This window comes from Sphaeramia orbicularis, chromosome 22 (assembly GCF_902148855.1).
Source record: "Sphaeramia orbicularis chromosome 22, fSphaOr1.1, whole genome shotgun sequence".
Lineage (NCBI taxonomy): Eukaryota > Metazoa > Chordata > Actinopteri > Kurtiformes > Apogonidae > Sphaeramia > Sphaeramia orbicularis.
The window spans coordinates 21,350,101-21,362,763 of NC_043978.1; the positions used below are offsets into that span (position 1 = coordinate 21,350,101).

Sequence of the window (12,663 nt, forward strand, 5' to 3'; positions counted from 1 at the left end):
AAGAGTTAACAAACAAACAAACAAAACCAAAAACAATACCCGTTGCCTCCCCTTCAGGGGTGGAGTAATAATGCATTTTATTTGGCGGCACCTTTCAAGTCACCCAAGGTCACCTTACAGAGAATAAAAGCCTGAAATAACATTAAACATTATTAAAAGAAAACATCAACCTAAAAACAAGTGTCGTGCACAGTGACCCATCAGAGCGATGCCAGTTTGAACAGGTGGGTTTGGAGATTGGATGTGACACTCATCATGATGACTAACAGGTCTATGTATTTTTTTCTTGATAGTTATTGATTTATTTGGACTGGACCAAAATAACAGCCTTACCATCTGTCTGACAGCTCCATCAGAGGGGCTTTATTACGAAAAATCAAAGAGCCAGTTTGTGGTTTCAGCAATCTGCCAGATAGGTGTAGAAAAACCAAAGGGTGAAAGGGTGGAGGAATTCATGTCCAGGTTTCCAACAGAGCGGCCTCTCCGTCCTGTCAGGCTTGTTTCCTTTCCACTGGGTTAGTGATGATGCCCAGACATCTGTTCCTGTGGACAAACACAAAAAAATACTGGCACCATCTCAACTTCTGTCTCCCGACACTTCAACCAATATCACACCTGCTGTACTGAACAATGCAAACCAAATAAAAATCCAAATGAATAAAATCAGACAAGGGGTACGAGTCAAGAGCACATCAGCTACTCAGAGCTTTTATTCAGCACTTTGTGCATCAAAAGAATTAAGAACACAACACTTTAACAATTATGAACATGTTAACTTTGTTACCCTTGACATACTGTATAATGTTAGAGGAACTTCATATAAAATACAACATGAGAAAAACATTATATTATTAGGAATAATAGAAATTTAGATATATGCTGTAACAAAAAAAAAACAATGACCCACATCCGTTCTCTTAATAAATATACACAATAGCACTGAGATATAAAAGAAGAGATCACAGAGATCTTTTTTTTTTTGGATATATACAACAATATTTTCATTACAAAATCTGCTTATGTGATAATATTCATTACAAAGTGTAATTATGGCAATAAAGAGGAGTTTTTTTCTGAATGTGCCTGATCTAAACATCATATTGCACTTCCAGAACAGCCCCAATGGACTGTACTGGACAATCACTGACCTATTTCATCGACATTCAGACAACTACTCTACAAAGTGGATGGCTACTGAGTTTGACGTCCTATTTAATACTTAAAGAGTCCATTAGTTTAATTGATCTGAGGAAAATTTATAACACGTATCCTAAATGCTAAACAGTAACACGAACATTTACAAGGTTCTGCCCTAATTGTACGATGCTGAAAATAATGTACACGCTAAATACTGCCATGTTGTTAAGTATTAATACACTGAACGGCCGGGGCCCAGTTTCCTCCTTAAGAGTAACCAAGCAACAACAATTTGCTGTATTTATTTTTAGACTGCAATCATCAGTGCTATGGCTTTAGTAAGGGAAAGGCTCATAAGATTCAGATGGAGGAGAATCCTTGCTGCTTGCATAGTATGAGGTATAGCAGCGCAAGAAAACGCTCTGCACAAATTAAAAAGTTACACAAAAGCGGGCCCAGATATTTGAGCAAAGTTGTCACAGAATACAAAATAGATGTGTCGTAACAACCAAAAAATACCTTCTCCTTGTTAATTTAGATTTTAGACATATTCCAAATGTAAAACTTTAATAACTGGTGAACTTTAAGAGCTATTGGTTTTTGATTCCTCCTTGTTTTTTTTTTTGTTTTTTTTTAAATAGTCAGATCTATAGACGTGTAAACCACTACTCCTGATGACTCCGTTTAGTCCGGTTCATGAGGTCCACATCAGATTTCAGTGAGGATCAGTTTGTACATGCCGCCGATCTCCTCCATGGAGATCTGGAAGGTATCTTCATTGGAGTAGTGTCTGATGATGTTGTCGTCCATGTGCACTAAAATCCTGAGTCAGAACAAAAAGAAGAGTTACTTCATCATCATCATCATCATCCTCAAATACACTTTCCATGAAGGGATCTTAATACTAGAACAGTCTACAGCAGGGGTGTCAAACTCATTCTTGTTCAGGTGCCACATTCAGCTAAATTTGATCTGAAGTGGGCCGAACCAGTAGAATAATAACATAATTATATATAAATAATGTCAACTCCAAACTTTTCTCTTTTTTAGAGCAAATAAAGTAAATTGATATTATGAAAAGGTTTACATCTACAAACTATCCTTTCAAAAGATGTGAATAACATGAACAAACTGAAAAAACAAGTGTAATTTGAACAATATTCTGCCTCAGTTTATCATTTACACACATACATTATAAGTTTTAGATCACAGTGGATCTACAAACACACAAAACATTTAATAACAGACAGAATATTGTTAAAATTGTACTTACTTCTCTTAAGACATTTCAGGCTGCTCATATTTGTTCAGGTTATGCATATTTTTGAGAAATTATACTTTGTTTTAGTGTAAATACATGAAAATATTTACATTACAAAGAGAAAAATTTGGAGTTGTCATTATTTATATGTTATTATGATAGTATTTTACTGAATCCTGCCCACTTGAGATTGAATTGGTCTGAATGTGGAACCTGAACTAAAAGGTTTGTTAATATCTTAGTGTAATTTCTGCATTTCACAAATTGATCCCAAGGGCCAGACTGGACCCTTTGAATTTGGACCCCGGGCCGCATGTTTGACATCTGTGGTCTACAGGGTTCTTCCTCTTAATCCAAATAAAAATTCTAGACTTTTTCAAAAATGCTATTTTTTACCAAGACTTTATGCACTTTTATACTTGCTCACTGAATTTTTTGGTTGAGATTGTACCTGTTGTGTGTAGTAGAAAAGTTAATTTTAATAAATATATGAATGGATGAATGCATAATTCGCAGTAAATTATGTTTTAATAACAGAAACATTTTCAAAACATATGAAAATCACGAAAGTGCATGGATATCACACAAACAAGTGTCTCTAGAACACAGGTGTCAAACATGCGGCCCGGGGGTCAAATCCGGCCCTCCAAAGGGTCCAGTCCGGCCCTTGGGATGAATTTGTGAAATACAAAAATTACACTAAGATATTAACAATCCTTTTAGTTCAGGTTCCACATTCAGACCAGTTCAATCTCCAGTGGGTCAGACCAGTAGAATACTATCATAATAACATATAAATAATGACAACTCCAAATATTTGTCTTTGCAAATGTAAATATTTTCATGTATTTACACTAAAACAAAGTATAATTTTACAAAAAATGTGAAAAACCTGAACAAATATGAACAACTTGAAATGTCTTAAGAGAAGTACAATTTTAACAAGCTTATGCCTGTTTCTAAATGTTTTGTGTGTTTGTAGATCCACTGTGATCTGCAAGTTATAATGTACATGTGTAAATGATAAACGGAAGCAGAAGATTGTTAAAATTACACTTATTTTTTCAGTTTGTTTATGTTATTCACATCTTTTGAAAGGATAGTTTGTAAACCTTTTCATAATGTAAATTTACTCTTTTCGCTCTAAAACATAGAGAAAAGTTTGGAGTTGGCATTATTTATATATAATTATGTTATTATTTTACTAGTTCGTCCCACTTCAGATCAAATATAGCTGTATGTGGCACCTGAACTAAAATGAGTTCAACACCCCTGCTCTAGAATCATTCCATTACTGACTGGTTAGTAGTCACTTTTCCATTGGACATATGCACAAAAAATTACCAATATTTACTAAATATAAAAAAAAAAAAAAACCCAGAAGTTCGTAATGTCGGTTTTTCCCATTAAATCACAAATGTGATGATTTGTTTAATTAACATCATGAGATATCACAAGAAGTCCTTCCATAAACATGGAGATGAACATCACTATCTGTTATTTTGAATCTAGAATGCTCATTACCCCTCTATCCCGTACGAAATTCAAATGATTGGGTTTCCTTGTGTCCACACATACCACGCCACGTTTGTTTTAAAACTCTTCTTCGCTTCATCCATAAATATCTGTTTGTTTGTTTTTTTGTTCACGTGCCTCTAAGTTGTGCAAAAAGGTCTTTTCATTGCAGTTTTGTGTGATATATAAATTTCACAATCCCTGAAAAACCATCTCTTGCAAGTGCAAAAACTTTTAATCAAAAAAAGCGAAATTGTCAATTTTCCATTAGGCAAATTTTTATGCATAAGTTATATTTGTGCAATTTGAGGGTCATTGGAAAGTGACTACTGAAATCCTATCAAGTTTTTTTTAGATGCTTTCCTCATATATTTTGTATGTTACAGGACTATATGCCTTTGAGCATATTTTTTCTTTCACATCATTTTTGTTTTGTTGCATTTTTCATGTTTTCTTTTATATTATTTTAATCATGTTGTGCATTTTTCATGTCCTTGTATGTTTTATGAATGACTTAAAAACAACTTTTTTTTATGCTGTTTTTGGCTTGTTATGTCTTTTATGTCATTGTTGCTGCTGCATCTTTTATGTCAGTTTCATGTTGTTGCATTACCATCTCCTGAGTCATTGTCATTGTTGTGTGTTTTACCTCAGTTTTGTCTGGTGGCATCTTTTACTTTATTCTTATTGTTGCACCATTTTCATCTTGTTGTGTCATTTTCATTGCTACATCTTTTATATTATTTATGTTGCATCTTTATGCTGACATTATTTTCATCTTGTTGTGTCTACATCCCTTCTGTCTCATTGCATCTTTTATGTCATTTTCATTTATTACATCTGTATCTTTTAATGTAAAATGACAAATAACTGTCTTTCATGCTGTTTTTGTCTTGTTGTGTGTTATATGTTAATGTTGTTGGTGCATCTTTTACATTGGTTTCATTGTGTTTCATCATTTGACGTCATTTTTGCTGTATCTTTTTTATTTTCATGTATTGCATCACTGTCTCCCTAGTCATTTTTGCTGTTGCATCTTTTACGTCAATTTTGTCTTGTGGCGTCTTTTACATTGTTCATATTGTCACATCATTTTCATCTCGTGTCTTGCTACATCTTTTACATACTTTTAATTTTGTTGCATCTTTTAAAGAATTTTTACTGCTTCTTTTAAGCTACACTATATTGCCAAAAGTATTCGCTCACCTGCCTTGACTCGCATATGAATTTAAGTGTCATCCCATTCTTAATTCATAGGGTTTAACATGACATTGATTCACCCTTTGCAGCTATAACAGGTTCAACTCTTCTGGGAAGGCTGTCCACAAGGTTTAGGAGTGTGTTTATGGGAATTTTTGACCATTCCTCCAGAAGCGCATTTGTGAGGTCACACACTGATGTTGGACAGAAGGTCTGGCTCTCAGTCTCCGCTCTAATTCATCCCAAAGGTGTTCTATGGGGTTGAGGTCAGGACTCTGTGCAGGCCAGTCCAGTTCATCCACACCAGACTGTCATCCATGTCTTTAGGGACCTTGCTTTGTGCACTGGTGCACAGTCATGTTGGAAGAGGAAGGGGCCAGCTCCAAACTGTCCCCACAAAGTTGGGAGCATGGAATTGTCCAAAATCTATTGGTATGCTGAAGCAAGAGATTTTGGGCAATTCCATGCTCCCAACTTTGTGGGGACAGTTTGGAGCTGGCCCCTTCCTCTTCCAACATGACTGTGCACCAGTGCACAAAGCAAGGTCCATAAAGACATGGATGACAGAGTCTGGTGTGGATGAACTGGACTGGCCTGCACAGAGTCCTGACCTCAACCCCATAGAACACCTTTGGGGTGAATTACAGCAGAGACTGAGAGCCAGGCCTTCTGTCCAACATCAGTGTGTGATCTCACTAATGCGCTTCTGGAGGAATGGTCAAAAATTCCCATAAACACACTCCTAAACCTTGTGGAAAGCCTTCCCAGAAGAGTTGAACCTGTTATAGCTGCAAAGGGTGAATCAATGTCATATTAAACCCTATGGATTAAGAATGGGATGTCACTTAAATTCATATGCGAGTCAAGGCAGGTGAGCGAATACTTTTGGCAATATAGTGTATTTTCATGCATCAGTAGTGGCTTTTCTATTGGATATCTGTGCAAAACCTAACCTATATTTACAAAATATCAAAAAAACAGAAGTGTGTAATGTCGGTTTTTCCATTAAATAACAAATGCGATGATTTGTTTATTTATTATTGCGAGATAACACAAGAAGTCATTCCATAAATACGGCAACAAACATAAATATCCCATTGTTTTACAGATATATTCATTATTATTATCACTATTATTATTATTATTATCATCATCATCATCATCATCATCATCATTATTATTATTATTATTATTATTATTATATACTACCCTCTATCTCGCACTAAATAAAAAAAAAAAAAATCGGCTTCCTGGTGTGTCCACACATATTGCACCTTGTTTCTTTTAAATCTCTTCGCTTGTTGTAACATCTGTCAGCATTTGTATTTTTATATCACATGACTAGTTGCAAAAAAAGATCTTTCCACTGCAGTTTTGCGTGACATACTAATTTCGCTACGCCTGAAAAACTACCACTTGCCAGCGCAAAAACTTTTCATCAAAAAACAAGAGTTTTGGCGAAATTGTCGTTTTTCCTTTAGGCAAATTTTATAAGTTATATTCACGCAATTTGAGGGTCAATGGAAAGGCGATTAATGTCTTTTAGATAATTTTCATTCTTATTTTGTCTTTTATGTCGTTTGCATTGCAATATTTTCTCTGTTTTCATCTCATTGTATCTGATGTCGTTCATCTTGTTACATCCTTTTAACCCTGTGTTTTTTTTCTTGTTCTTGTTGCTTCTTATAGGTTGTTTTCATTTATTACACCTAGCTCTTTTACACTATTTTCATCTATGTCTTTTAAGTCATTTCTTGTTGGAAAATGTAAGTGTGTTGCTTTTGTCTTGTCGTGTTATATATTTTTAGAGATGCACTGATACCACTTCTTTCCAGACCGAGTACAATTACAAGTACTTATATTTGTACTTGCCAATACCGAGTACCGATATGAGTACTTAATAATACCGTTACAGTTCTTCGTTACTTTTGAAAATGTGCTTATTGTTGTCAATAGTCTGACTGTAACAAAGTTTCATCTCATTTTCACAAATAATTTAATTTTTTTTACGAATTTTTATCTTAATAAAATTATATTTATATTAAAATTATATTGCCTCTAGCTGTAATATAGAAAACTGAATAATTTAATGAGCACACACAGAGAGAAACTATGAGATTAATCAAAGGTGTTTGTAATTTTGTCCCCAAGATTTATTTTCCTGTGCTGAAATTGTTGTGGCTTTTGAATATGCAAATGTAATCACTGTACAATTTAATTTACTCTCAACATCCAAATAATGACGATGTCTCTTGTGAACTGCTGCCTAATGCATCACAACCGTATTTTTAACTGTTACTCACACATTTCTAAAAATCAACTAGAAACTTCTGAATGTTCAGTTTGTGGTTTTTGTGAGAGGAGGTGCTATTGTCCTGGGTTTCATCTCCGTGTTACAAAGATGTGACAAATTATGACTCTGAACAAATAACAAAGGCTTGACTGACACTCTCCTCATTTGCATTTTGAAGGAAAAACATAATTACGAAACAGGTTCATTTGCATATTATGATTTGGGTAAACCCTCGACAATGAAGGCCAGAAACACCGAGGTAGAAGGGTGGATAAGTAAAGTTGATGTTTTGGTCTACGTGTAATCATTTCTTTCTTTCTTTCTTTTTTTTTTTTTTTTTGTAACTTAAATCTTTATTGAGTTTTTTTTTAATAGAATTATAACAGTATCCCAAAATAAAAGGACGAAGACAAACAAAAGAGACCCCACAAAATAAGAAAACTTATTTGTGCTTTTGTTTGTCTGTTCTTCTATTGTTTTTTAAATTTTTTTTTTTCTTCCTGTAATCATTTCACAATAATATTTGCAAAGTTTCAGCCTGTAAGGCAGGGGTGTCAAACATGCGGCCCGGGGGCCAAACCCGGCCCGCCAAAGGGTTCCATCCGGCCCCTGGGATGAATTTGTGAAATACAAAAATTACACTGAAAGTATTAACAATCAAGGATGTTAAAATAATTTTTGGTCAATTAATTGTAAAGTGGATCAGAAGAGTAAAATACAATCATAATAAACTATAAATAATGAAAACTGCAAATTTGTCTCTTTGTTTTAGTGTAAAAATGTAAAATTACTCAAAAATGTTCACATTTACAGACTAGTCTTTTACAAAAACAAGTGAATATCTGAAATGTCTTAAGAGAAGTATGTGGAATTTTAATAATATTCTGCCTGTTATTTAATATTTTGTGTATTTGTGTAATATTGTTAACATTGCACTGATTTTACTAAAGAATTTTCAGGTTGTTCATATTTGTTCATGTTATGTTCAAGTACAATTTGTAGGTGTAAACATTTTAATTACGGAATTTTAAGTGTATTTTTGCGTGTATTGTAGGATATTTAAGCATATTTAAGTCTATTTTTTATTTTACAGAATTTACTTTTTTCACTCAAAAGTTCTTATCCTGTTGTTTATATTATTGTACTGGTCCGGCCCACTTTTTATCATATTAGGCTGGATGTGGCCCCTGAACTAAAATGAGTTTGACACCCCTGCTGTAAGGGGTAATACTCACCCTTTTTTGCACTTCTTATACACCTTTCCGATCTTATCCAAAGCCAAATCATACTTCTCTGAAATCTGAAAAACACAGATCAGTGTTAAAAGACTCGAAGCCTCCTTATAAGAACACACACGCTAAATACAAACTTATAACAACAGTATTTTACCTGCTTTTCTTTTTGCCAGCTACTATTTGACCCCTGTGATCCTTCTGTCTTTTACACTCACACCTGCTTCATTCTTTTTGTCCATTTATCTCTGACATTTAACCACTTTTTCCCCCTACTTCCCCTTTTTTTTTCAACCCCGCCTCCTCTTTTTCCAAACTTTCCTCCCGTCACTCCCCTTCATTAGCCTGTTTGGCTACATCTTTTTGGTTTTACCCTCCCCCGACATCTCTCTCACACCCTCTCCCCTTAATTTTCATTCATTCCCTCATAATTCATCCCCCTCCTCGGGCCTCTGTAAAGCCAGGTCTGTGTCCTTTCACAGCTCATTTACCTTTCTGCGTATTCTTAGACGTGCAGCGATAACTGCATGTCGAGCAGGACATAAAATGAGATAATAAGGGACAACTTACAGCTTCCATTAGGCCTTTCAGCGTGGGATTCTTCAGCATGACGGCATCAAACACCTCCTCTGTCTCCTTACGCACATACAGAAGCACTGTGGAGGAAGAAGAAGATGACATATATTCATGAACTGGACACAAGCATGATCTCACACCATTGTCACTAGAGACTTTTTCAGACTGCCATCATAACAGGTCCCCTAGGTGTCTTCATGTTTTCTTTGCAAGAAAAGTGTCACAAATGTCTTTTTTGCCAATTCTTTTGCATCTTTGTTTTCAGGAAGAACTTCACTTTCAATATCTAGCCATTAATTATCATTATTATAAATAATAAATGCTTAAAACTGTGAAAATATTTTAGTAGAAAAAAAAAGCACACCACAAAAATCAAAATCTTGCCAAGTGTATTTTTGTCATTTCTAGTCAAAATATCTCATCACACTTAAAATAAGACATAATCACCTAAAGAATAACTTTTCAGTGAGATATAAGAATTTATTTTTAGACAACAGATCTTGAAAATCTTATTTCAAGAAATCTTACCAAGATAATTTTCACTTGTTCCATTGGCAGATTTGTTTTTTTGCTTAATTCAAGATTTTTTTTGCTTAATTCAAGCAAAAAAATCTGAAAATATAAGTTAAGAAAATATAAGTTAAGAAAAATAAGTTCTTATATGTCACTGAAAAGTTACTCTTTAGGTGATTATGTCTTATTTTAAGTGTGATGAAATAGTTTGACTAGAAATGAGAAAAATACACTTGGTAAAATTTTGATTTTTGCAGTGCAGACTTGAAGTTTTGAGCATATTTATTATCAGAAACTACTGTAAATGTCCATAATAAAACTTTTTGAGATTGTAGAAATAAACTTTCAACTATTTTACATATGCTCAAACATACTTTTTGGTCTTGAACATTCAGTATCCATATTATAGCTTCATATTTTTTTATTTCCAGGCCTTTTTTAGCCTGTGTGGAAGTCTCTGAAATAGTTCTTTTCTACTTGTAATACAGTCCCACATTGTTGCCATAAAGTGTTATACAGTGTCGGAAAGCTCAGGATCTCAGCTTTCGGATGCCATTTGAATTTTGTTTATAGCGCAAATGGTTCAGGAGTTACAGTAATTTGAATGGTGTGAAGTGCAAAATGCAGCACCAGAGAGACTGCAGTTGTTAAAGGGTTAAAACCTCTGCGTACATCTGCTCAATGCTTAAAACTGCTAAAATGTAAGTTACAGCTATTGTTACAGGTGTTAACATCTTTGGATCTCCTCTCACGCTCTCTTCTTCTACTTTGCTTGTAATTTTTTTTTTTTTTTTTGGACAATTGCAACAAAGCTAAAACTCAATTGAGCCTCCTTATTTTCCCCAGTTAAAAACTTAATTCAGTCAAAAGTCCATGATTATTTTACATGTCTCTAATTGCTTCGTGTTGTAGCAGTCTTGAATATATTGTACATTTTGATGTTTTCATTATATCTTGCATCTCCACTTTGTACAAAACTTTTTCCTGTATTTTAAATTGTCTTTCATCTGTCAGGTCTTCATTGTAAATGATAACTGGTTTTCAGTTGAGTTACTTGGTTAAATTAAGGTAAATATAATAAAATAAATCAACTTGTGTCAGGTTGGTTCTTTTCTACTTATGTTGCGTCATACATTTTTTGTTTCCAATGAAATTAGAACGGCAGCATACACTTCCAGTTGTAAATTTGCAGATGAAATGTAACTTCAACACTGATTCTGAGGCGAAGTTCACTTATTGCATGATTCTGAAAACAGCTCAGAAGTCAGGAACAGGTTGAGATGGAGGTGATTCAGAGACACATGGAAAATGACATGATGCATTCAAGGCTCTGAAAGGGTTGGTTGGAGTTTTTGTACTGGTTTTACCACCTGAGAAAAGTGTAAAATCAATATCCATTTATGTGCATGCTCTATTTAGAATATTTCCACTGCTTTTTTCTCACTGTCATTCAGTTTGTTCCCACGGGAAACTGAAGCCTTGAAGTGCTCTTAAAACTTCCAGAGTTCACGGACAAAAAGTACATTCTGCAGCCACAGTGATGTTTTAATCCTACAGTGCAAAAATCACTGTTCTCAAGTGACTCTGGACAGATAAAACTGTGTCTCTACCTCATCATGGAAAAGGTAACGATGAGCTATTTTCACCTACAAACTGTAGATTTTTGCATATTTGTCATTTTTATATGCATTATCAATAGCATTGGTGCGTTTCACTACAGTTAAGTCTGTGTGTTATTCTGTTTACAGCTAAAAAAAAAAGGGGAGGGGGGGTTTAGTGTTTAGTATAACTCTAATTAAATAATTCCCAGATGCCAGACGTACACATGCATCGATCCAAACATAAGGAACTGTTCAGACAAAGCACACCTCGAAAGCACACTGAACATATGTGGCTTCAAAGTCAGACATAAACAACACAGGCCTGCCTCTCATTCACTAGAGTCAGTCCTCTCAAAATAGATCAGGCTCTAAATAGATTCTCTGACATTGTTTACCATCTTGTTGCAGGAATCGACTCTACAGAAGACAACAGTCGCGCTGTTTTTCATTACAAGATAAATTAGTTTCAGGAGTAACTCGTTTGGTCATTTTCCTTCTTGGAAAAACCCATTTAAAAGCTGAATTGACCAAAGTTGTCTTTCTAGATCTGTTTGAGATGTGGCTATGTAGAATTATTTAAGCAGAGTGGATATTTGAGAATCAGAAACAAATGTAAGTTCTGTAATTACATAGTGTAGTATAGAGAACGCCTGCAGAATGACTATGAATAGGAAATAGGGTAAAGGGCACAATTTGTGTGTGTTTGTGGAATGACCAGTGGTATTTTGTTGGGCCTCGGGCACGTGCATGTGTTTTGAAAGACCTGGAAAAATCACATGGCCTAGAGAGTGAGGAGGGGGAGGAGGAAGAGGTGGGTGCGTTCAGGGGCCAACCACAGCAAACACACATGTGCATGTGCAAACACTTTTCCATGCCGATTTAGCCCCAAGAGAGAAGCACCAGTGCAATAGCCCTGATCAGCATGTGAGCAGTCTAAGCATAGCCCCAGCACACCCCTCCCCATGAGCCATACCTTTCTTCGGTTCATCCACTCTGATCATCTTGTTTGAAGGGGCGCCGAAGTCATCGTCACTGAAGGGCAATCTCTTCATACCTGAGCTGCAATGGATGCAGATACACAAATTACTGCTTAAAAGGTCCTTAACAACCAGTTTATTGGCTATAAAACACACAAGTGCATGAGTGCACGCAGGCATTTCCTAGAAATAACATCTGCATCTCCATATGGCTTTTACTAGGAAGGAGCCAAAGGTGGTCTCGGTCAAAACTATAAAAATCAAGTGTGAAAAGATCAAGTGTGAACTTGGGGTTTCAATGAACTCACCTGTCCTCTCCATCTTCTGTTGAGAAAGGCTGCAGAGAGAAAGAGAGAAA

The 12,663-nt window shown here is 35.1% G+C and overlaps 1 protein-coding gene across 1 annotated transcript in view; it reads right to left on the reverse strand.

Annotated features, from left to right (window-relative positions):
- Positions 1 to 681: 681 nt before the first annotated feature.
- The window catches only part of grhl1 (grainyhead-like transcription factor 1), a 28,022-nt gene continuing 16,040 nt past the window's right edge, over positions 682 to 12,663 (reverse strand). Inside the window, exons 12-16 of the mRNA XM_030127611.1 lie at positions 12,614 to 12,642; positions 12,302 to 12,387; positions 9,209 to 9,294; positions 8,642 to 8,706; positions 682 to 1,960 (exon numbers count right to left, since the gene is read on the reverse strand). Coding sequence (XP_029983471.1) covers positions 1,846 to 1,960; positions 8,642 to 8,706; positions 9,209 to 9,294; positions 12,302 to 12,387; positions 12,614 to 12,642 — 381 coding nt within the window. The 3' untranslated portion in view covers positions 682 to 1,845. The remainder of the gene's footprint in view (positions 1,961 to 8,641; positions 8,707 to 9,208; positions 9,295 to 12,301; positions 12,388 to 12,613; positions 12,643 to 12,663) is intronic.